This window comes from Chiloscyllium punctatum, chromosome 18 (assembly GCF_047496795.1).
Source record: "Chiloscyllium punctatum isolate Juve2018m chromosome 18, sChiPun1.3, whole genome shotgun sequence".
NCBI lineage: Eukaryota > Metazoa > Chordata > Chondrichthyes > Orectolobiformes > Hemiscylliidae > Chiloscyllium > Chiloscyllium punctatum.
In genome coordinates this window covers 82,042,612-82,068,993 of record NC_092756.1, presented here as the reverse complement: position 1 = coordinate 82,068,993, position 26,382 = coordinate 82,042,612, and the positions used below count along the sequence as shown (strand labels likewise).

The following is a 26,382-nucleotide window of genomic DNA, read 5'->3' as shown; positions in this document are numbered from 1 at the left end:
CACACTGGGATAGGGAACGATGTGAGTAATAACCGAGGAGATTATCAGGGCACACCGGGATAGGGAACGCTGTGGTTAATAACCAGGGAGATTGTCAGGGCACACCGGTATAGGGAACGCTGTGGTTAATAATGGGGGAGATTGTCAGGGGACACCGGGATAGGGAACGCTGTGGTTAATAACTGGGGAGATTATCAGGGCACACCGGGATAGGGAACACTGTGGTTAACTACCGGGGAGATTATCAGGGCACACCGGGATAGGGAACGCTGAGGTGAATAACCGGGGGAGATTGTCAGGGCACACTGGGATAGGGAACGCTGTGGTTAATAACCAGGGAGATGATCAGGGAACACCGGGAGAGGGAACGCTGTGGTTAATAACCAGGGAGATTATCAGGGCACACCGGGATAGGGAACACTGTGGTTAATAACCAGGGAGATTATCAGGGCACACCGGGATAGGGAACACTGTGGTTAATAACCAGGGAGATTATCAGGGCACACCGGGATAGGGAACGCTGTGGTTAATAACCAGGGAGATTGACAGGGCACACCGGGATAGGGAACGCTGTGGTTAATAACCGGGGAGATTGTCAGGGCACACCATGATAGGGAACTCTGTGGTAAATAACCAGGGAGATTATCAGGGCACACCGGGATAGGGAACGCTGTGGTTAATAACTGGGGAGATTATCAGGGCACACCGGGATAGGGAACTCTGTGGTTAATAACCGGGGTGATTATCAGGGCACACCGGGATGGGGACAGCTGTGGTTAGTAACCAGGGAGAGTATCACGGCACACCGGGATAGGGAACACTGTGGTTAATAAACAGGGAGATTGACAGGGCACACCGGGATAGGGAACGCAGTGGCTAATAACCGAGGAGATTGTCAGGGCACACGGGATAGGGAATGCTGTGGTTAATAACCAGGGCGATTGTCAGGGCACACCGGGATAGGGAACACTGTGGTTAACTACCGGGGAGATTATCAGGGCACACCAGGATAGGAAACGCTGTGGTTAATAACGGAGGAGATTGTCAGGATACACCGGGATAGGGAACGCATTGGTTAATAACCAGGGAGATTATCAGGGCACACTGGGATAGGGAACGATGTGAGTAATAACCGAGGAGATTATCAGGGCACACCGGGATAGGGAACGCTGTGGTTAATAACCAGGGAGATTATCAGGGTACACCGGGATAGGGAACGCTGAGGTGAATAACCGGGGGAGATTGTCAGGGCACACTGGGATAGGGAACGCTGTGGTTAATAACCAGGGAGATGATCAGGGCACACCGGGAGAGGGAACGCTGTGGTTAATAACCGAAGGAGATTGTCAGGGCACACCGGGATAGGGAACGCCGTGGTTAATAACCGAGGAGATTGTCAGGGCACACCGGGATAGGGAACGCTGTGGTTAATACCCAGGGAGATTGTCAGGGCACACCGGGATAGGGAACGCTGTGGTTAATAACAGGGGAGATTGTCAGGGCACACCGGGATAGGGAACGCTGTGGTTAATAATGGGGGAGATTGTCAGGGGACACCACGATAGGGAACGCTGTGGTTAATAACGGGGGAGATTGTCAGGGCACACCGGGATAGGGAATGCTGTTGTTAATAACCGAGGAGATTGTCAGGGCACACTGTGATAGGGAACGCCGTGGTTAATAACCGGGAAGATTGTCAGTGCACACTGGGATAGGGAACGCTGTGGTTAATAACTGGGAAGATTGTCAGTGCACACCGGGAAAGGGAACGCTGTGGATAATAACCAGGGAGATTGTCAGGGCACACCGGGATGGGGAACGCTGTGGTTACTAGCCGTGGAGATTATCAGGGCACACTGGGATATGGAACGATGTGGTTAATAACCTGGGAGATTGTCAGGGCACACCGGGATAGGGAACGTTGTGGTTAGTAACCGAGGAGATTATCAGGGCACACCGGGATAGGGAATGCTGTGGTTAATAACGGGGGAGATTGTCAGCGCACACCGGGATAGGGGACGCTGTGGTTAATAAAGGGGGAGATTGTCAGGGCACACCGGGATAGGGAACGCTGTGGTTAATAACGGGGGAGTTTGTCAGGGCACACCGGGACAGGGAACGCTGTTGTTAGTAACCGAGGAGATTATCAGGGTACACCGGGATAGGGAACGCTGTGGTTAATAACAGGGGAGATTGTCAGGGCACACCGGGATAGGGAATGCTGTTGTTAATAAGCGAGGAGATTGTCAGGGCACAATGGGATAGGGAACGCTGTGGTTTATAACCGGGAAGATTGTGAGGGCACACCGGGATAGGGAACGCTGTGGTTAATAACAGGGGAGATTGTCAGGGCACACCGGGATAGGGAACACTGTGGTTAGTAACCGAGGAGATTATCAGGGCACACCGGGATAGGGAACGCTGTGGTTAATAACCGAGGAGATTATCAGGGCACACAGGGATAGGGAACGATGTGGTTAATAACCAAGGAGATTATCAGGGCACACCGGGTTAGGGAACGCTGTGGTTAATATCCGAGGAGATTGTCAGGGCACACCGGGATGGGGAAAGCTGTGGTTAATAACCAGGGAGATTATCAGGGCACACCGGGATAGGGAACACTGTGGTTAATAACCAGGGAGATTATCAGGGCACACCGGGATAGGGAACGCTGTGGTTAATAACCAGGGAGATTGACAGGGCACACCGGGATACGGAACGCTGTGGTTAATAACCGGGGAGATTGTCAGGGCACACCGGTATAGGGAACGCTGCGGTTAATAACCGGGAAGATTTTCAGGGCACACCGGGATAGGGGACGCTGTGGTTAATAACAGAGGAGATTGTCAGGGCACACCGGGATAGGGAACGCTGTGGTTAATAACCGAGGAGATTATCAGGGCATACCGGGATAGGGAACGCTGTGGTTAATAACCGGGGAGATTGTCAGGGCACACCGGGATAGGGAACGCTGTGGTCAATAACCGGGGAGATTGTCAGGGAACACCGGGATACGGAACGCTGTGGTTAATAACCGAGGAGATTATCAGGGCACACTGGGATAGCGAACGCTGTGGTTAATAACCGAGGAGATTATGAGGGCACACCGGGATAGGGAACGCTGTGGTTAATAACTGAGGAGATTGTCAGGGCACACCGGGATAGGGAACGCAGTGGTTAATAAGCAGGGAGATTATCAGGGCACACCAGGATAGGGAACGCTGTGGTTAATAACTGGTAAGATTGTCAGTGCACCACGGGATAGGGAACGCTGTGGTTAATAACTAGGGGAGATTGTCAGGGCACACAGGGATCGGGAACGCTGTGGTTAAAAACCTGGGAGATTATCAGGGCACACCGGGATAGGGAACGCAGTGGTTAATAAGCAGGGAGATTATCAGGGCACACCAGGATAGGGAACGCTGTGGTTAATAACTGGTAAGATTGTCAGTGCACCACGGGATAGGGAACGCTGTGGTTAATAACTAGGGGAGATTGTCAGGGCACACAGGGATCGGGAACGCTGTGGTTAAAAACCTGGGAGATTATCAGGGCACACCGGGATAGGGAACGCTGTGGTTAATAACCGGGGGAGATTGTCAGGGCACACAGGGATAGGGAACGCTGTGGTTAATAACCCGGGAAGATTGTCAGTGCACACCGGGATAGGGAACGTTGTGGTTAGTAACCGAGGAGATTATCAGGGCACACCGGGATAGGGAACGCTGTGGTGTATAACCGAGCAGATTATCAGTGCACACCAGGTTCGGGAACGCTGTGGTTAATAAAGGGGGAGATAGTCAGGGCACACCGGGATAGGGAACGCTGTGGTTAATAAAGGGGGAGATAGTCAGGGCACACCGGGATAGGGAACGCTGTGGTTAATAAAGGGAGAGATTGTCAGGGCACACCGGGATAGGGAACGCTGTGGTTAATAACGGGGGAGATTGTCAGGGCACACCGGGATAGGGAACGTTGTGGTTAGTAACCGAGGAGATTATCAGGGCACACCGGGATAGGGAATGCTGTGGTTAATAACGGGGGAGGTTGTCAGCGCACACCGGGATAGGGGACGCTGTGGTTAATAAAGGGGGAGATTGTCAGGGCACACCGGGATAGGGAATGCTGTGGTTAATAACGGGGGAGATTGTCAGGGCAAACCGTGACAGGGAACGCTGTGGTTAATAACAGGGGAGATTGTCAGGGCACACCGGGATAGGGAATGCTGTTGTTAATAAGCAAGGAGATTGTCAGGGCACACTGGGATAGGGAACGCTGTGGTTAATAACCGGGACGATTGTCAGTGCACACCGGGATAGGGAACGGTGTGGTTAATAACCGGGACGATTGTCAGTGCACACCGGGATAGGGAACGGTGTGGTTAATAACCGGGGAGATTGTCAGCGCACACCGGGATAGGGAACGCTGTGGTTAGTAACCGACGAGATTATCAGGGTACACCGGGATAGGGAACGCTGTGGTTAATAACAGGGGAGATTGTCAGGGCACACCGGGATAGGGAACACTGTGGTTAGTAACCGAGGAGATTATCAGGGCACACCGGGATAGGGAACGCTGTGGTTAATAACCGAGGAGATTATCAGGGCACACAGGGATAGGGAACGATGTGGTTAATAACCAAGGAGATTATCAGGGCACACCGGGTTAGGGAACGCTGTGGTTGATAACCGAGGAGATTGTCAGGACACACCGGGATAGGGAACGCTGTGGTTAATAACTGAGGAGATTATCAGGGCACACCGGGTTAGGGAACGCTGTGGTTAATAACCGAGGAGATTATCAGGGCACATCGGGATAGGGAACGCTGTGGTTAATAACCAGGGAGATTGTCATGGCACACCGGGATAGGGAACGCTGTGGTTAATATCCGAGGAGATTGTCAGGGCACACCGGGATGGGGAAAGCTGTGGTTAATAACCAGGGAGATTATCAGGGCACACCGGGATAGGGAACACTGTGGTTAATAACCAGGGAGATTATCAGGGCACACCGGGATAGGGAACGCTGTGGTTAATAACCGAGGAGATTATCAGGGCACACCGGCATAGGGAACGCTGTCGTTAATAACCGAGGAGACTATCAGGGCATACCGGGATAGGGAACGCTGCGGTTAATAACCGGGGAGATTGTCAGGGCACAACGGGATAGGGAACGCTGTGGTCAATAACCGGGGAGATTGTCAGGGAACACCGGGATACGGAACGCTGTGGTTAATAACTGAGGAGATTATCAGTGCACACTAGGATAGCGAAAGCTGTGGTTAATAACCGAGGAGATTATCAGGGCACACCGGGATAGGGAACGCTGTGGTTAATAACCGGGGAGATTGTCAGGGAACACCGGGATACGGAACGCTGTGGTTAATAACCGAGGAGATTATCAGGGCACACCGGGATAGGGAACACAGTGGTTAATAAGCAGGGAGATTATCAGGGCACACCAGGATAGGGAACACTGTGGTTAATAACTGGTAAGATTGTCAGTGCACCACGGGATAGGGAACGCTGTGGTTAATAACAGAGGAGGTTGTCAGGGCACACCGGGATAGGGAACGCTATGGTTAATAACTAGGGGAGATTGTCAGGGCACACAGGGATCGGGAACGCTGTGGTTAAAAACCTGGGAGATTATCAGGGCACACCGGGATAGGGAACGCTGTGGTTAATAACCGGGGGAGATTGTCAGGGCACACAGGGATAGGGAACGCTGTGGTTAATAACCCGGGAAGATTGTCAGTGCACACCGGGATAGGGAACATTGTGGTTAGTAACCGAGGAGATTATCAGGGCACACCGGGATAGGGAACGTTGTGGTTAATAACGGGGGAGATTGTCAGGGCACACCGGGATTGGGAACGTTGTGGTTAGTAACCGAGGAGATTATTAGGGCACACCGGGATAGGGAATGCTGTGGTTAATAACAGGGGAGATTGTCAGCGCACACCGGGATAGGGGACGCTGTGGTTAATAACAGGGGAGATTGTCAGGGCACACCGGGATTGGGAACGTTGTGGTTAGTAACCGAGGAGATTATCAGGGCACACCGGGATAGGGAACGCTGTGGTGTATAACCGAGCAGATTATCAGGGCACACCAGGTTCGGGAACGCTGTGGTTAATAAAGGGGGAGATAGTCAGGGCACACCGGGATAGGGAACGCTGTGGTTAATAACGGGGGAGATTGTCAGGGCACACCGGGATTGGGAACGTTGTGGTTAGTAACCGAGGAGATTATTAGGGCACACCGGGATAGGGAATGCTGTGGTTAATAACGGGGGAGATTGTCAGCGCACACCAGGATAGGGGACGCTGTGGTTAATAAAGGGGGAGATTGTCAGGGCACACCGGGATTGGGAATGCTGTGGTTAATAACGGGGGAGATAGTCAGGGCACACCGGGATAGGGAACGTTGTGGTTAATAACGGGGGAGATTGTCAGGGCACACCGGGATTGGGAACGTTGTGGTTAGTAACCGAGGAGATTATTAGGGCACACCGGGATAGGGAATGCTGTGGTTAATAACGGGGGAGATTGTCAGCGCACACCGGGATAGGGGACGCTGTGGTTAATAAAGGGGGAGATTGTCAGGGCACACCGGGATAGGGAACGCTGTGGTTAATAACGGGGGAGATTGTCAGGGCACACCGGGACAGGGAACGCTGTGGTTAATAACAGGGGAGATTGTCAGGGCACACCGGGATAGGGAATGCTGTTGTTAATAAGCGAGGAGATTGTCAGGGCACACTGGGATAGGGAAAGCTGTGTTTAATAACCGGGACGATTGTCAGTGCACACCGGGATAGGGAACGGTGTGGTTAATAACCGGGGAGATTGTCAGCGCACACCGGGATAGGGAACGGGGTGGTTAGTAACCGAGGAGATTATCAGGGTACACCGGGATAGGGAACGCTGTGGTTAATAACAGGGGAGATTGTCAGGGCACACCGGGATAGGGAATGATATTGTTAATAAGCGAGGAGATTGTCAGGGCACAATGGGATAGGGAACGCTGTGGTTTATAACCAGGAAGATTGTGAGGGCACACCAGGATAGGGAACGCTGTGGTTAATAACGGGGGAGATTGTCAGGGCACACCGGGATAGGGAACACTGTGGTTAATAATAGGGGAGATTGTCAGGGCACACCGGGATAGGGATCGCTGTGGTTAATAACCGAGGAGATTGTGAGGGCCCACCGGGATAGGGAACGCTGTGGTTAATAACGGGGGTGATTGTCAGGGCACACCGGGATAGGGAACGCTGTGGTTAATAACGGGCGTGATTGTCAGGGCACACCGGGATAGGGAACGCTGTGGTTAAGTACGGGGGAGATTGTCAGGGCACACCGGGATAGGGAACGCTGTGGTTAATAACCGAGGAGTTTGTCAGGGCACACCGGGATAGGGAACGCTGTGGTTAATAACCGGGAGGATTGTCAGGGCACACCGGGATAGGGAACGCTGTGGTGAATAACCACGGAGATTATCAGGGCACACCGGGATAGGGAACGCTGTGGTTAATAACCTGGGAGATTATCAGGGCACACCGGGATCGGGAATGCTGTGGTTAATAACGGGGGAGATTGTCAGGGCACACCGGGATAGGGAACGCTGTGGTTAATAACCACGGAGATTATCAGGGCACACCGCGATAGGGAACACTGTGGTTAATAACCAGTGACAGAATATCAGAATAAAGAGCGTGCGGTCAGGTTTGACCCAGTTCGAGTGGGTGTCTAATGTTGATTCACCACATCAGGGAGATTAGAGTTATGTGTGAATTTCGATATTGTGATTATTTCCATGGAAGCAGGGAAAGGGAAGAGGATGTTGAAACCATGAAGGAAGGTAGTTTCTCCGTTCGGTCTCAGGATCCCTTTTGTTTTCAGTGATTTAAACAGAATACCTCCCCCTGGTTGAGCACAATCACTCTTTAGGATTACTGGATATCTGTTGTCATGGTAACAAACGAATTGGCTGCACCATCTGCCACCTGACCCCAAATCTATCACACACTCTCACACTTGCACACTCACACATACTATCTCTCTCACGCGCACACACAGTCTCTTACACAAACACACACAGACACACATACACTCTCTCTCATACACGCATACAAACACTCTCCCTCACACACACATTCTATCTCACACTCACACAGACACATTCTCTCACACACACATTCACACTCAAATACACACACTCACACAGACACGCTCTCTCACACACACATTCACACTCAAATACACACACTCACAACAGACACACATACATCCCCCCACACACAGACTCTTACACACAGAGCCAGACATAAACATACATACACTCCCTCACACACACTCTCATACAGACACACACACGCACTCTCTCTCACATACACACTGACTCTCACACACACACACACACACTGACACATGCACACACAATCACACACACACTTGCACACACACTCTTTCACTCACACTCACACACCGTCTCACACAGGCACACTCTCTCACACACACACTCACGCACACACAACCTCTGACAGATACAAACACACACCCTCTCTCAAACAGACACACACTGTCACACACACACACTCTCTCGCACACAATACACAATCACAGAGACACACTCAGACACACATACACACACAAACATCACACATTATGAAAGTAAAGCCCGTGGAGATTGTCAACAAACGATTGAGGAAGTGCTCAGTGCAATCTTTATCTGAGAAGTATCTGTGCTGAATATTCTGCAACTTGTAATTCCTGCTTTTTAAAGGAAGATGGAAATATGAACCTGAAATCCTGGATTGCCCGGGGAAATACAGAATGTATTTCAACAACAAAAAACATGCAACTGTTAGTGCTGGCCCAAGTCAGAAGGAAGGTTAACAAATTGATGTAAAATCCTATTGCTTCTGATTGTTGAGATTAGAGAGTGTGCTGGTGATGTTTGCTGTTCTGTGGCAAGATACTAGGGATGCATTCTTCCTGAACTAGTGCCTTCTCAAAAACTGTGAGAACTAGTCAGAAATAAAATATCAGTAAGCAGTGCAGAGCGTTCCAAAACTGTGATTTTACAGCGATTTCAGAACAAGACATGGTTCAGCGAGGAAAGCTTTACCGACCAGCAGTTATCATCACCCCTTGTGCCTGACATTTTAAGCAGTCACAGGTCAAACCGACCTGAGTTAATGTTCGATGTTGAACAGTTGTTTTTCCATCTCGGTTTATTTTCTGCGCTTGCAATTAGGGAAAAAGGACCGTTTGTAAGTGACCTCACCGTGACTAACTGTTCGGATCTCCACAGTTTTAGGGACCTTCTCTTCCCGATTCCTGCCGCAGGATTTCCGACTGACTTGAGATTTGAACAAGGTGTTCACCAGCGTCGATTTTCCCAAACCGCTCTGACCTACACAGCAGGAGGTTAGCATTTTAAAAACAAATAGTGGATTGCAAATGAATGCCAATACCGATAAAAGTGTTACATGTTGGAGGAAGGATGAAGGAGATAGTATTGACCATGCTGTCAATGGGTGGCACGGTGGCTCAGTGGTTAGCACTGCTGCCTCACAGCACCAGGGTCCCAGGTTTGATTCCAGCCTCAGGTGACTGTCTGTGTGGAGTTTGCACATTCTCCCCGTGTCTGCGTGGGTTTCCTCCGGGTGCTCCGGTTTCCTCCCACAGTCCAAAGATGTGCAGGTCAGGTGAACTGGCCGTGCTAAATTGCCCATAGCGATAGGTGCATCATTCAGAGGGAAATGGGTCTGGGTGGGTTACTCTACGAAAGGTCGGTTGTTGGGCCGAAGGGCCTGTTTCCACACTGTAGGGAATCTTAAAAGAATCAAGCACAGTACTGTGGGTCAGTGGTTAGCACTGCTGCCTCATGGTACCAGGGACCTGGGTTCGATTCCAGCCTCCAGGCTGTCTGGGTGGCATTCTCATGTTTTACAGGGTGGGGGTCATGGAGGAGGGGGTACAAAATAGCAAGAGAACTGGCTCTAAAAGGGTACCTCCTTTCCTGATGCCAAGTTAGATTGATAAATTCTTAATCTCACAAGGAATTAAGGGCTACGGGGAGAATGTGGGTAAGTGGAGTTGAAATGCCCATCAGCCATGATTCAATGGCGGAGTGGACTCGATGGGCCGAATGGCCTTACTTCCACTCCTATGTCTTATATTCTTATGGTCTAAGTCCATTGACCAGGCAATGAAACTTATTATGGTGGTACAGGCTGTCTTAAAGGACATCCGACATTATTTTCATCCAACTGACCAATTACAACTGTACCTGCAAGGGGATCCCTCCCGCAGTCCAACGATATGCCGGTGAGGTGGGTTAGCCATGCGTAAATACAGGGTTATGGGGATAGGGTCTAGGTGGGATGCTTTCAGGAGGGTAGTGTGGACATGATGGGTTAAATAGTCTGCTCCCACACTGTAGGGGGTTTAATGAGGCCCAGGCATTGATCTCGATTCCCGAATCATTCCGTGGCTCCAGTTGTGAACAAGATGAAAAAAGTGCAAATAAAATAATCCGCCTGGCTTCCAGAAGAATAGAATTCCACCATGGGGAGTCTGGGCTGTCAAATCCATCAATGTCCTGATATCTGTGCCCAGTTTCTGAGGTTACGAGGGGTAACGAAAACATTTGTACCTCAGATGAAGCAACCAACTGGAGGTTGGCCTGCACCAGAGAGCTACTTTACCGAAGGGGCGGGGCTTTTACAGGGTGGGGGTCATGGAGGTGAAGGTTGGGCTGGGGAGGGGTGCTAGAGAAAAGCCAATTTTGACGGCATTAGGCAAGAACTTTCGAAAGCTGATTGGAGGCAGATGTTCGCAGGTAAAGGGACGGCTGGAAAATGGGAAGCCTTCAGAAATGAGATAACAAGAATCCAGAGAAAGTATATTCCTGTCGGGGTGAAAGGGAAGGCTGGTAGGTATAGGGAATGCTGGATGACTAAAGAAATTGAGGGTTTGGTTAAGAAAAAGAAGGAAGCATATGTCAGGTATAGACAGGATAGATCGAGTGAATCCTTAGAAGAGTATAGAGGCAGTAGGAGTATATAAGAGGGAAATCAGGAGGGCAAAAAGGGGACATGAGATAGCTTTGGCAAATAGAATTAAGGAGAATCCAAAGGGTTTTTACAAATATATTAAGGACAAAAGGGTAACTAGGGAGAGAATAGGGCCCCTCAAAGATCAGCAAGGCGGCCTTTGTGTGGAGCCACAGAAAATGGGGGAAGATACTAAACGAATATTTTGCATCAGTATTTACTGTGGAAAAGGATTTGGAAGATATAGACTGTAGGGAAATAGATGGTGACATCTTGCAAAATGTCCAGATTACAGAGGAGGAAGTGCTGGATGTCTTGAAACAGATAAAGGTGGATAAATCCCCAGGACCTGATCAGGTGTACCCGAGAACTGTGTGGGAAGCTAGAGAAGTGATTGCTGGGCCTCTTGCTGAGATATTTGTATCACCGATAGTCACAGGTGAGGTGCCGGAAGACTGGAGGTTGGCAAACGTGGTGCCACTGTTTAAGAAGGGTGGTAAGGATAAGTTGGGGCACTATAGACCAGTGAGCCTGACCTCGGTGGTGGGGAAGGTGTTGGAGGGAATCCTGAGGGACAGGATGTACTTGTATTTGGAAAGGCAAGGACTGATTCGGGATAGTCAACATGGCTTTGTTCTTGGGAAATCATGTCTCACAAACTTGATCGAGTTTTATGAAGAAGTAACAAAGAGGATTGATGAGGGCAGAGCAGTAGATGTGATCTATATGGACTTCAGTAAGGCGTTCGACAAGGTTCCCCATGGGAGACAAGTTAGCAAGGTTAGATCTCACGGAATACAGGGAGAACTTGCCATTTGGATACAGAACTGGCTCAAAGACAGAAGACAGAGGGTGGTGGTGGAGGGTTGATTGTCAGACTGGAGGCCTGTGACCAGTGGAGTGCCACAAGGATCAGTGCTGGGTCCTCTACTTTTTGTCATTTACATAAATGATTTGGATGCGAGCATAAGAGGTACAATTAGTAGGTTTGCAGATGACACCAAAATTGGAGGTGTAGTGGGCAGTGAAGAGGGTTACCTCAGATTACAACAGGATCTTGATCAGATGGGCCAGTGGGCTGAGAAGTGGCAGATGGAGTTTAATTCAGATAAATGTAAGGTGCTGCATTTTGGGAAAGCAAACCTTAGCAGGACTGATACACTTAATGGTAAGGTCCTAGGGAGTGTTGCTGAACAAAGAGACCTTGGAGTGCAGGTTCATAGCTCCTTGAAAGTGGAGTTGCAGGTAGATAGGATAGGGAAGAAGGCATTTGGTATGCTTTCCTTTGTTGGTCAGAGTATTGAGTACAGGAGTTGGGAGGTCATGTTGCGGCTGTACAGGACATTGGTTAGGCCATTGTTGGAATATTGCATGCAATTCTGGTCTCCTTCCTATTGGAAAGATGTTGTGAAACTTGAAAGGATTCAGAAAAGATTTACAAGGATGTTGCCAGGGTTGGAGGGTTTGAGCTACAGGGAGAGGCTGAACAGGCTGGAGCTGTTTTCCCTGGAGCATCGAAGGCTGAGGAGAGACCTTATAGAGGTTTATAAAATTATGAGGGGCATGGATAGGATAAATAGACAAAGTGGGAGTGCAGAACTAGAGGGGATAGGTTTAGGGTGAGAGGGGAAGGATATAAAAGAGACCTAAGCGGCAACAATTTTCACGCAGAGGGTGGTACGTGTATGGAATGAGCTGCCAGATGATGTGGTGGAGGCTGGTACAATTGCAACATTTAAGAGGCATTTGGATGGGTATATGAATAGGAAGGGTTTGGAGGGATATGGGCCGGGTGCTGGCAGGTGGGACTAGATTGGGTTGGGATATCTGGTCGGCATGGACGGGTCGGACCGAAGGGTCTGTTTCCATGCTGTACATCTCTATGACTCTATGACTGGCTGTAAAAGGGCCCCTCCCTTCCTGATTGGTTATAGAAAGTAAGGACTGCAGATGCTGGAGATTAGAGTCTAGATTAGAGTGGTGCTGGAAAAGCACAGCAGGTCAGGCAGCATCCGAGGAGCAGGAAAATCGACCTTTCGGACAAAAGACCTTAATCAGGAATGAGGCTGGAACCTCGGGGGTGGAGAGATAAATGGGGGGGGGGGGGGTAGTGCTGAGGAGAAGGAAGGTAAGTTGAGAGTGCAATAGATGGATGGAGGTAGGTGTAATGGTGATAGGTCGGAGGGGAGGGTGGAGCAGATAGGTGGGAAGGGAGATGGACAGGTCAAGAGGGTGGTGCTGAGTTGGAGGCTTGGAACTAGGATAAGGTGGAGGAGGGGAAATGAGGAAGCTGTTGAAATCCACATTAATCCTGTCTGGTTCCAGGGCCCTAAGGCAGAAGATGAGATGTTCTTCCTCCAGGTGTCAGGTGGTAATGGTTTAGTGGTGGAGGAGGCCCAGGACCTGCATGTCCTTGACAGAGTGGGGGAGGGGGAGCTGAAGTGTTCAGCCACAGGGGAGTGGGTGGGTGGGTGCGGGTATCCCAGAGATGTTCTCTGAAACGATCTGCAAGAAAGCGTCCTGTCTCTCCGATGTAGAGGAGACCGCACCGGGTGCAACGGATATAGTAGATGACATGTGCGGACATGCAGGTAAATTTCTAATGGATGTGGAAGGATCCTTTGCGGCCTTAGATGGACGTGAGAGGGGAGGTGTTGGCGCAGGTTTTGCACTTCCTGTGTTGACAGGGGAAGGTGCCAGGAGCGGAGTGTGGCTGGTGAGGGGCATGGACTTGGTGGGAATGGTCTCTCCGGAACGCAGCTAGGGGTGGGCAGAGATACATACCTCTGGTGTTGGGGTCCGATTGTAGGTGGTGGAAGTGGCAGAGGATGATGTGGAGGTTGGTGGGTGCGAGGAGAGGACTGGGGGTGGTGGGGGGGGGGTTTCTGTCCTTGTTGCGTTGGGAAGAGTGGGGTTCAAGGGTGGAGGTGTGGGAAATGGAGGAGATGCGCTGGAGGGCATCGTCAATCACATAGGAAGGAGCCATCTGGGACTTTCTGAGATGGGATTGGGAACAGATGTTGTGGAGGTGGAGGGATGGGGAATAAAGGATGGCGTTTTACAGGAGGCAGGGTGGGAGGAGGTGTCGTCCAGGTAGCTGTGGGAGTCGGTGGGTTTGTAGTAGATGTCCCTCCCTTCTGATGCCAAGTCCATTGATCAGGCAATGAAACTCACCATGGAGGTAGAGGTTGTTTTAAAGGACACCCGATTACTCATTATTTTCATCCAACTAACCAATAACAACCATTTTTTTTTAACTTAATCAATTTTCCACAATCTGAATCTAACTTGCAACTTTACCCTTGTTCACCCATGAAGTCCGGAGTGTGATGGAATATTCCCCACTGGCCTGGATGGGGGCAGTCCCAACAACACTCAAGAAGCTCGACACCATCCAGGACAAAGCAGCCCACTTGATTGACACCACATCCACAAACATCCCCTCCCTTCCCCCCCCTCCCGACGCTCAGTAGCAGCAGTGTGTACCATCTCCAAGATGCACTGCAGAAATTCACCACAGATCCTCAGGCAGCACCTTCCAAACCCATGACCACTTCCATCTTGAAGGACAAGGGGGAGCAGATACATGGGAACACCACCCCCCTGCAAGTTCCCCTCCAAGCCCCTCCCCAACCTGACTTGGAGATATCTCTCTGTTCCTTCACTGTCGCTGGGTCAGAATCCTGGAATTCCCTCCATTAGGGCATTGTGGGTCAACCCACAGCAGGTGGACTGTAGCGGCTCAAGATGGCAGCTCACCCCCACCTTCTCAAGGGGCAACTAGGGACAGGGCAATAAATACTGGGCCCAGCCCAGAGACGCTCACATCCCACAAAAATGAATCAATATAAGAGGTTGACCCACGGAACAATGGAGCACAAAAGGAGCCCATTCCACCCATTGTGTCTGTGCCAGCTCTTTCAAAGCTGGTTTGTCCCAGACCCTTAGCTTTTCCCAGTCCCCCGGACTCTCTCAGTCCTACAGATTCTCCCAGTCATTCAGCTTTTCCCAGGCCCCCCGGATTCTCCCAGTCCCCTGGATTCTCCCAGTCATTCGGCTTTTCCCAGTCCCCCCAGTTTGTCCCAGCCCCCCGGATTCTCCCAGTTCCCTGGATTCTCTCAGTCATTCGGCTTTTCCCAGTCCCCCTGGATTCTCCCAGTCCTACCCGGATTTTCCCAGTCCCATGGATTCTCCTTGCCCAACGGTTTGCCCCAGTCCCCCCGGATTCTCCCAGCCCCCTCCAGATTCTCCTAGTCTCACCAGTTTGCCTCAGTCCCCCCGGATTCTCCCAGTCCCCTCGGATTCTCCCAATCCTCCAGATTCTCCCAGTCCCCCCTGGATTCTCCCAGTCCCCTGGATTCTCCCATGCCCCCCGTATCTTCCCGGTCCCATGGATTCTCCTAGCCACCTGGCTTGCCCCATCCCCCCAGAATCTCCCAGTCTCCCCTGGATTTTCCCAGTCCCCCCACTTTGCCCCAGCCCCCTAGTTTGCACCAGATCCCGTGGATTCTCCCAGGCCGCCAGTTCTCCCAGTCCTCCAAGTTTGCCCCAGTTCCCCTGGATTCTCCCAGTCCCCTGGATTCTCTCAGTCCCCTGGATTCTCCCAGGCCCCCAGTTCTCCCAATCCCCCCAGTTTTCCCCAGGCCCCCGGATTCTCACAGTCCCCCTGGACTCTCCCCATCCCCTGGATTTTCCCAGCTCCACTGGACTCTCCCAGCTCCCCCGGATTCTCCCAGTCTCCCCAGTTTGCCCCAGTCCCCCCCGGATTCTCCCAGTCCCCCCCCGGATTCTCCCAGTCCCCCAGATTCTCCCAGTCTCCCTGGATTCTCCCAGATCCCCTGGACTCTCCCAGCTCCCCCGGATTCTGAGGATGTCACCTAGACAGGGGACGAAACGTTTGCAAGACAAATTCCCAGCTCGGCGAACAGAACCACAACGAGCACCCGAGCTACAAATCTTCTACCAAACTTTGATCCCTGGATTCTCCCAGTTACCCCAGTTTGCCCCAGTCCCCCTGGATTCTCCCAGTACCCCTGGATTCTCCCAGTCCCCCAGATTCTCCCAGTCCCCCCGGATTCTCCCAGTCTCCCCAGTTTGCCCCAGTCCCCCCCGGATTCTCCCAGTCCCCCTCGGATTCTCCCAGTCCCCCCGGATTCTCCCAGTCCCCCAGATTCTCCCAGTCCCCCGGATTCTCCCAGTTACCCCAGTTTGCCCCAGTCCCCCCCGGATTCTCCCAGTCCCCCCCGGATTCCCCCAGTCCCCCCTGGATTCTCCCAGTCCCCCCGGATTCTCCCAGTCCCCCCGGATTCTCCCAGTCTCCCCAGTTTGCCCCAGTCCCCCCCGGATTCTCCCAGTCCCCCTCGGATTCTTCCAGTCCCCCCGGATTCTCCCAGTCCCCCAGATTCTCCCAGTCCCCCGGATTCTCCCAGTTACCCCAGTTTGCCCCAGTCCCCCCCGGATTCTCCCAGTCCCCCCCGGATTCCCCCAGTCCCCCCTGGATTCTCCCAGTCCCCCCGGATTCTCCCAGTCCCCCCGGATTCTCCCAGTCTCCCCAGTTTGCCCCAGTCCCCCCCGGATTCTCCCAGTCCCCCTCGGATTCTCCCAGTCCCCCCGGATTCTCCCAGTCCCCCAGATTCTCCCAGTCCCCCGGATTCTCCCAGTTACCCCAGTTTGCCCCAGTCCCCCCCGGATTCTCCCAGTCCCCCCCGGATTCTCCCAGCCCCCCTGGATTCGCCCAGTCCCCCCGGATTCTCCCAGTCCCCCCGGATTCTCCCAGATCCCCCGGATTCTCCCTGACAGCCCTACATTCTTCATTAAGTCCATTCGAAAACTTCTGCGGAGTTTGCTTTCCTTTACGGAACAGCTCTCTGTAGCTTACGGCATTCACTGTGTTCGGAGGATGCTCTCCAGGGCTTAGCAGAATTTCGGGAATTCTGTCCTCTGTCGTGTGAGCAGGTAAAGAGAGGGAGCTTTGGGGAAGGTTAAAGGCAGCGTAGAGTACAATATCTCAGTTCTCACCCACGACCATGATGTTGAAGTCAAAGCCAGTCTTCATGGTCTTCCGCCTCATCTGCTCAATGATGGTGTCAATTCCCACGTAGCCAAGGAGCTGGGATCCCATTGCTGATGGTTTCATGGGAACGGCTGGCTTGGGTTTAGGATCCTGAACCATGTCCGACATCCCAGATCCAACTTTTTTATCCTCTTCCAAACCTAAGGAAAAATTGGAAATTGTGTGAATTCCACATCACCACAAGGTTTTATTGATAATCCACCCTCTCTTGGAATGCTCTGACAACTGGGAAACACCAGGGGCCTGGGAGAATCTGGGGGCCTGGGAGAATCCAGGTAACTAGGAGAATCTGGACGACTGGGAGAATTTTAAGGCCTGGGAGAATCCGGGGGATTGGCAGCTAAGATTGAACCACAGCCAATTCTACTCCGGAAACCCCTTAAAATGATTTTTTTCGCTAAATCTCTCTGCGGTTTCACCGCTCCCAACCTCCATCACTTCCTCCAGCCCCTACACCCTTCTCAATCTCTGTAACCCCCTCCATCCCGCTACACCCCCTCCCTATCTCTGTAGCCTCCTCCAGCCCCTACACCCCTCGCTATCTCTGTAACCTCCTCCAACTCCTACACCCCTCCCTATCTCTGTAACCCCCTCCAGCCCCTACACCCCTCGCTATCTCTGTAACCCCCTCCATACCCTATGCTCCCTCCCTATCTCTGTAACCTCCTCCAGCCCCTACACCCCTCGCTATCTCTGTAACCCCCTCTAGCCCCTCCACCCCCTCCCTATCTCTGTAACCTCCTCCAGACCCTACACCTCCTCCCTATCTCTGTAACCTCCTGCAGTCCCTACACCCCCTCCCTATCTCTGTAACCCCCTCCAGCTCCTACACACCCTCCCTATCTCTGTAACCTCCTCCAGCCCCTACTCCCTTCCCTATCCCTGTCACCCCCTCCAGCCCCTACACCCCCTCCCTATTTCTGTAACCTCTCCCAGCCCCTACACCCCCTCCCTATCTCTGTAACCTCCTCCAGACCCTATACCCCCTCCTTATCTCTGTAACCCCCTCCAGCCCCTACACCGCCTCCCTATCTCTGTAACCCTCTTCAGTCTGTATTAGAACAGAGAACATAGAAAAGTACAGCACAGAACAGGCCTTTAGGCCCACGATGTTGTGCTGAGACTTAATCCTAATGTAAAATATAGTAACTTAACCTACACACCCCTCAACTCACTGCTCTACATGTGCATGTCCAGCAGTCACTTAAATGTCCCTATTGACTCTGCTTCCACCACCACCACTGGCAACGCATTCCATGCATTCACAACTCTCTGCGTAAAAGAACCTACCTCTGACATCTCCTTTATACCTTCCTCCTAATATCTTCAAACTATGACTTCTCGTACTAGTCAATCCTGCCCTGGGGAAAAGTCTCTGGCTATTGACTCTATCTATTCCTCTCATTATCTTGTATACCTCGATCAGGTCTCCTCTCTTCCTCCTTCTCTCCAGAGAGAAAAGTCTGAGCTTAGTCAGTCTCTCTTCCTAAAGCAAGCCCTCCAGTCCAGGCAGCATCCTGGTAAACCTTCTTTGCACCCTCTCCAAAGCCTCTGTATCTTTCCTATAGTAGGGCGAACAGAACTGGACACAATATTCCAAGTGTGGTCTCACCAGGGACTTGTAGAGCTGCATCAAAACCTTGCGGCTCTTAAACCCGATCCCCCTGTTAATGAAAGCCAAAACACATATACTTTCTTAACAACCCTATCCACTTGGGTGGCAACTTTGAGGGATCTATGTACTTGCACACCCCGATCCCTCTGTTCCTCCACAATACCAAGAATCCTGCCTTTAATCCTATATTCAGCATTCAAGTTTGACCTTCCAAAATGCATCACTTCCCATTTATCCAGGTTGAACTCCATCTGCCATTTCTCAGCCCAGCTCTGCATCCTGTCTATGTCACGCTGCAGCCGGTAGTAGCCCTCGATACTATCGACGACACCTCCAACCTTTGTGTCATCTGCAAATTTACTAACCCACCCCTCAACCTCCTCATCCAAGTCATTTATAAAAACTACAAAGAGCAGAGGCCGAAGGACAGAGCCCTGCAGGACCCCACTCAACACTGATCTCCAGGCAGAATACTCTCCATCTACAACCACTCTCTGCCTTCTGTCAGCCAGCCAATTCTGAATCCAGGTAGCCAAATCTCCCTATATCCCATACTTCCTGACTTTATGAATGAGCCTACCATGGGGAACCCTATCAAATGCCTTGCTGAAATCCATGTACACTGCAGCCCCTGCTTGACTGTCGTCGACCTGTCTTGTCATCTCCTCAAAGAACTCAATAAGATTTGTGAGGCATGACCTGCCCCTCACAAAGCCATGCTGACTGTCTTTGATCACACTATGCTTTGCCAAATAGTCATAAATCCTATCCCTCAGAATTCTTTCCAACACTTTGCTGACCACAGATGTAAGACTGACTGGTCTGTAATTGCCAGTGATTTCCCTATTCCCCTTCTTGAAAAGAGGAACAACATTCGCCTCCTTCCAATCCTCCGGTACGACTCCCGTGGAGCGTGAGGAGGCAAATATCCTCACCAGCGGCTCAGCAACCTCCTTTCTCGCTTCTCGGAGCAGCCTGGGATAAATCTGGTCTGGCCCTGGGGACTTATCAATCTTTTAATGTTTTCCAAAATTTCCAGCACATCAACTTCATCAATCTTGATCTGGTCAAGACTGTGTCCCAGCTCCTCTAAGTTTTCATTTACAACAAGTTCCCTTTCCTTGGTGAAAACCGAAGCAAAAAACCAATTTCAGGCTTCCCCTATATCTGCTCAGACTCCACGCACAAGTTCCCTCCACTATCCCTGATTGGCCCTACCTTCTCCCTGATCATTCTCTTCTTCCTCACGTATGAGCAAAACGCCTTCAGGTTCTCCCTAATCCTCCCCATCAGGCCTTTCCCATGCTCCCTCTTGACATTCCTCAGTCCATTCCTGAGCTCCTTTCTAACAAGCCTGTAATCCTCTAAAGCTGTGCTAGATCCTTGTTTCCTCCACCTTACGTTAGCTGCCTTCTTCCTTTTGCTGAGAAGCTCCTCTGTTCTCGTCATCCAAGGCTCCTTAATCTTACCCCTTCCTACCTGTCTCAGAGGAACAAATTTGTGCATCACTCGCAACAACTGCTCCTTAAATAGTCTCCACATGTCTGCTGTGCCCTTTCTGTGGAACAATTGCTCAGTTTGTATTTCCCAACTCCTGTCTGATAGCGTCATAATTTCCTTTTCCCCAATTAAATGTCATCCTTTGGTAACTACTCCTTTCCCTCTCCAAGGCTATGGTAAATGTGAGGCAGTTGTGATCACTGCCACCAAAGTTCTCCCACTGCGAGATCTGACACCTGTTCTAGCTCATTGCCGAGCACCAAATCCAAAATGGCCTCTCCCCTCGTCTGTCTGTCGACATATTGAGTAAGGAAACCTCCTGAACATACCTGACAAAATTGGCTCCATCGAAACCATCTACACTTAGGAAGTTCCAGTCAATATTGGGAAAGTTGAAATTACCGATGCATTCCCTCCCTATCTCTGTAACCTCCTCTAGCGCCTACATCCCTCCCTATGTCCTTAACCTCCCCCAGCTCCTACACCCCCTCCCTATCTCTGTAAACTCCCCAGCCCCTAATCCCCTTCCCTATCTCCTTAACCTCCCCCAGCCTCTAATCCCTCTCCCTATCTCTGTAACCCCCCCACAGCCTCTAATCCCTCTCCCTATCTCTGTAACCTCCTCCAGCCCCTATACACCCTCCCTATCTCTGTAACCTCCTCCAGCCACTACACCCCCTCCCTATCTCTGTAACCCCCTCCAGCCCCTACACCCCCTCCCTATCTCTGTACCCTCCTCCAGCCCCTACATCCCTCCCTATCTCTGTAACCCCCTCCAGTCCCTACACCCTTCCCTATCTCTGTAACCCCCTCCAGCCCCTACACCCTTCCCTATCTCTGTAACCCCCTCCAGCCCCTACACCCCTCCCTATCTCTGTACCCTCCTGCAGTTCTGAAATGCTCTGAAACCAGGTTGAAATATAAACGATATCGGGGGTGATTTGACATGGTGGAGGCTGAGATGGCATTTCCCCTCAGGGAGTGAATCCATAACCAGGGGTCACAGTTCGGAAAAATATGGGACTGCGCCCTTTAAGACAGATGAGATGGAAATTCCTCTTTCCGAAGGTTATTAATCTGTTCCCCAGTGAGCAATACAGGCTGGATCATGGAATATAGTCAGGGCTGCGTCAGAGAGATCTTTGGTTGAGAGGGTGATGGGGTAGAAAAGGCAGGGGAGCAGAGTCAAGGATGAACTCCGAACAGCCCTGATCTTCTGCGATGGCGGAGCAGGCCGGGGGGATTGTGTGGCCTACTCCTGCTCCCATTTCGTATGACCCTATGACCTCTGTAATCCTCCCATTCCAGGCTCTTGCACATTTATAGTCATTGAGTCATAGAGATGTACAGCACGGAAACAGACCCTTCGGTCCAACCTGTCCATGCCGACCCAGATATCCCAACCCAATCGAGTCCCACCTGCCAGCACCCGGCCCATGTCCCTCCAAACCCTTCCTATTCATATACCCATCCAAATGCCTCTTAAATGTTGCAATTGTACCAGCTTCCACCACATCCTCTGGCAGCTCATTCCATACACATACCACCCTCTGTATTTCTCTCCATCCTTGGCCAGTCTACAGCCATATAAACTCTGCGCTTTTCTCCCTTTCACCTCCCTGCCCCCTCCATAAAAGTCCTGCTGCTCACGATCCCTTTATCTCACTCGTCAGGCTGTGCCTGATGTAACTTCCCGCAAAGCAGCCTGGGACATGCCACTCTCCTGGACATTCCACTATGGGTGGCACGGTGGCTCAGTGGTGAGCACTGCCGCCTCCCAGCGCCAGGGACCCGGGTTCGATTCCAGCCTCGGGTGACTGTCTGTGTGGAGTGTGCACGTTCTCCCCGTGTCTGGGTGGGTTTCCTCTGCGTGCTCTGGTTTCCTCCCACAATCAGGAGAAAGTGAGGGCTGGAGATCAGAGCTGAAAATGTGTGGCTGGAAAAGCGCAGCAGGTCAGGCAGCATCCAAGGAGCAGGAGAATCGACGTTTCGGGCATAAGCCCTGCTCCTTGGATGCTGCCTGACCTGCTGCGCTTTTCCAGCCACACATTTTCAGCTCTGATCTCCTACAATCCAAAGATGTCCAGGCTAGGTGGATTCCCCATGGGAAACACAGGGTTACAGGGATAGAGTAAGGGGATGAATCTGGGTGGGATGCTCTTTGGAGGGTTAGAGTGGACTTGATGGGCCAAATAGCCTCCTTCCACACTGTAGGGATTCTATGGTTAAACCTTCTATAACAATGCAGGTGGTTGTTGTTGTAGTAATTTGACTACCATATCCACAAAAGCACCGTTCCCATAAGCAGTTGTCTGTTCAGTAGAAGCGCTCATTGTGGAATCCGATCTCATCGATCTCTCTGCTCTGTTGTGACTCAGAGCTTCAGAAGTAAGTGAAGGTGACAGAAGGCATTTTGGACTGATAAAATTCATTCACCCAGCTCAGCTAACCCGCCCTGTCAAATATCTAATCCAGCCAGCCATGTGTCCAGCACAAATGATCCAACATCCAACTCTCCGATGACACCATCGAAAGTACAGTTGGAACATTCAAGATCCCTGCAGCTTCTGGGGGAAGTGATTAATATTGGGAGGTCATGTTGCGGCTGTACAGGACATTGGTGAGGCCACTGTTGGAATATTGCGTGCAAATCTGCTTTCCCTCCTATCGGAAGGATGTTGTTAAACTTGAAAGGGTTCAGAAAAGATTTACAAGGAGGTTGCCAGGGTTGAGGGGTTGATCTGTAGGGAGAGGCTGAACAGGCTGGAGCTCTTATCTCTAGAGCATCGGGGAATGAGGGGTGACCTTGTAGAGGTTTATAAAATTATGAGGGGCATGGATAGGGTAAATAGGCAAGGTCTTTTCCCTGGGGTGGGGGGAGTCCACAACTAGAGAGCATAGGTTTAGAGTGACAGGGGAAAGATATAAAAGGGACGTCAGGGGCAACCTTTTCACACAGAGGGTGGTACGTGTATGGAATGAGCTGCCAGAAGAAGTGGTGGAGGCTGGTACAATTACAACATTTAAAAGGCAACTGGATGGGTTTATGAATGGGAAGGGTTTGGAGGGACATGAACCAAGTGCTGGGACTAGACTAATTTAGGATATCTGGTCAGCATGGACGAGATGGACTGAAGGGTCTCTATGACTCATCCCTGAGATGTGGGCATTGCTGGTGAGGCTGAGATTTGTAGGCTCCGTCCCTAATTGCCCTTGAACTGAGTGACAGCTGGCCCGTCCGAGGGCAGGTAAGAGCCAAGCCCCTCGCTGTTTCTTCCTTTGTCAATCAAAGCTCATTGTTGAATGCCCTTTCCTTTACCAGGGTCGTCTAGATGACCCTCATTAACATACCGAACTTGGAGCAATTGTCAGTGCAAATACCTTTCATGGGGGAGTGATCGGGGGTTGGGGGGGCGGGAGGGGATCTGCAGCAAATGGGACTGACCATGAAATTCCGTGCTCTCGTACATTTGAGACCGTCGCACTCATAGACTGCCAGATCGTCACAAAATGAAAGTGATCAGCATGTAGTCAGCAGACTGTGACTAAATCAATCAGTGACAGCACACAGCGTTCCAACGTCCTCCAGCAGAGGAGTTCTCGAAACAGTTGGCACTCGATGAGAGGGGAGTAACTCTCCTCTGTGACAACATTCTCTCCCCTCCACCCACAAACCTCTCCCAATACACACACTCACACTCTCTCACACACACACACTCACACACACATACACACACAGACACACTCACACACACTCACTCACACACACACAGACACAGTCACACTCTCTCTCACACACACACATACACACACTCAGACACACTCACACATTCACACACACACTCACTCACACTCACACACTCACACACACACTCACTCACACACACACACATGCACACACTCACACACACACAGACACACTCACACACACTCACTCACACACACAGGCACGCTCTCACATATGCACACACACTCACACATTCACACACACACACACTCTCACACACACACATACACACAGACACACACACCGACACACACTCACATAAAGTCACACACACAGTCACACACATACACACACACTCACACCCACACAGACGCACTCATACACACACATACACACACTCACACACACATACACACAGACACACACACACATACACACAGACACACACACACTCTCACACACACACTGACACACACACATATACAAACACACACTCACACAGACACACTCACACACAGTCACACACACACAGTCACACACACTCACACACAAACTCACACTCACACAGACACACATCTGACACACACACACAGACACACACACACCCTCCCCTCCTCCCCTGTCCCTTCTTGGAAGCTGCCAGACCATTTCAAAGAGGAAAAGAAGCATTAAGAATGAATGAGAAAGGAGGTGGGCACAACAGCACAAAGGGATACGATAGGCTGGAAAGGGAAAACAAGGGCAGGAATCGGCTGCTTTGATTTGTAAGCTCGCTAAGACTGCTCTTTTCCAGCTCACCAGATCTGAAGAGCAATTCCTCCCGGGGCTCATTGCCAAGTGGAGATGTCCAATGTTAATCATACACTCTGAGTAACACTGCACATGCCTCACCACGTTCTGGTTCCTCTTTGCTGCTGAGCTCTCTGTCAGAGGACTGCCTCACTCCGAACTTTCTCAAACCCGGCCTTGTTTCCCAGTTGACCGTAAGCCCACATTCTGAGGCATGACGTTGTTTTTACCCTTTCATGGCATTACTGGCAAGGCCTGCATTTATTACCCGTCCCTAACTGCCCTTGAGGGACTGGCTTCCTAGGCTATTTCAGAGGGCAGTTCAGAGTCAACCACATTGCTGTGGGTCTGGAGTCACTTGTAGGCCAGACCAGGTGAGGGTGGCAGTTTAACTCCCTAAAGGGCATTACTGAACAAGAGTTGTTGTTAAAGACAATACCAGATTCAATTAATTAAGTTCAAACTCAGAGTCATAGAGACATAAAGCATGGAAACAGGCCCTTTAACCCAACTCATCCATGTTGAGCACGTTTTGCACTCCCCTACCCTGAGGAATTGGCTATTCACCGTATCTATGGTCCTCATGATTTTATTGACCTCGATAAGGTCTCAGCTTCCTACACTGGCGTTACCAGCAAAATGTGACTCCAGACCCACAGCAATGTGGTTGACTCTGAGCTTCTGAGGGCAGTTAGGGATGGGCAATAAGACCAGGCAGCGGAGACTGAAGAATTTTAAAAACGGGACATAAGAGAACATAAGAGGGAGGAAGTTATGGTTCAGTTCTAGAAATCCCCGGTTAGGCCACAGCTGGTGGGCAATTCTGAGCCAACCCTCCATCAAAGAGAGATGAAATGGTCCCTGAACTCCGAGGATTAAACTACAGGGAGAGAGGGGACAATCAAGGATCCTATTCCTCAGAGTTTTATTGTTGCTTAAGGAGGTAATAAATACATAAGGCAAACAGAGAGATTTTATTTCCACGTGTTGCAGACTATAGGTCGAGGGATAGAGACTACATATTAGACTCAGAGCTTTCAGTAGCAAAATGAGGAATCACTTCTACACACAATTATCCTCTGTAAGCAACAACTGATGCTAAATAAGAGGTAACTTGGAAATTAAACGCTGACAGACTGATACTAATTAAACTGGTTTAGAAATGCTCTAAATATAGAATATGCTGACAATGTGGCTGAGCAGAGGGTGAGGTATTGGTGTTTGAGTTAAAGCTTAATAATGCTATTGAGTTAGGTCACTGAGCAATATCACTGAAAACTGAGGGCTCTTGGAGCACAATCGCAGTGTCCCCACCTCTGGGCCAGAAGATCCAGGTCAGTTACCTTCTGTGTGTGTTATAATGGGCCGATTAAGAAAAGGTTATCACTGAAAACTGTAACATCTGGTTTCCTGTTCCTATGTTCTAAATGATGCTTAAACCCTCATCGTTACAGAGTCACAGCCTCATCGTTACTGAGACACACCCTCATCGTTACAGAGTCACAGCCTCATCGTTACTGAGACACAGCCTCATCGTTACAGAGTCACAGCCTCATCGTTACTGAGACACAGCCTCATCGTTACTGAGACACAGTCTCATCGTTACTGAGA

The 26,382-nt window shown here is 50.8% G+C and overlaps 1 protein-coding gene across 2 annotated transcripts in view; it reads right to left on the bottom strand.

The window, feature by feature from the left end:
• The window catches only part of septin3 (septin 3), a 95,956-nt gene that overhangs the window by 56,169 nt on the left and 13,405 nt on the right, over positions 1-26,382 (bottom strand). For both annotated transcript variants that reach the window (XM_072588581.1, XM_072588580.1), the window contains exons 2-3: positions 17,086-17,280; positions 9,294-9,422 (exon numbers count right to left, since the gene is read on the bottom strand). In XM_072588581.1, coding sequence (XP_072444682.1) covers positions 9,294-9,422; positions 17,086-17,248 — 292 coding nt within the window. In that variant the 5' untranslated portion in view covers positions 17,249-17,280. The remainder of the gene's footprint in view (positions 1-9,293; positions 9,423-17,085; positions 17,281-26,382) is intronic.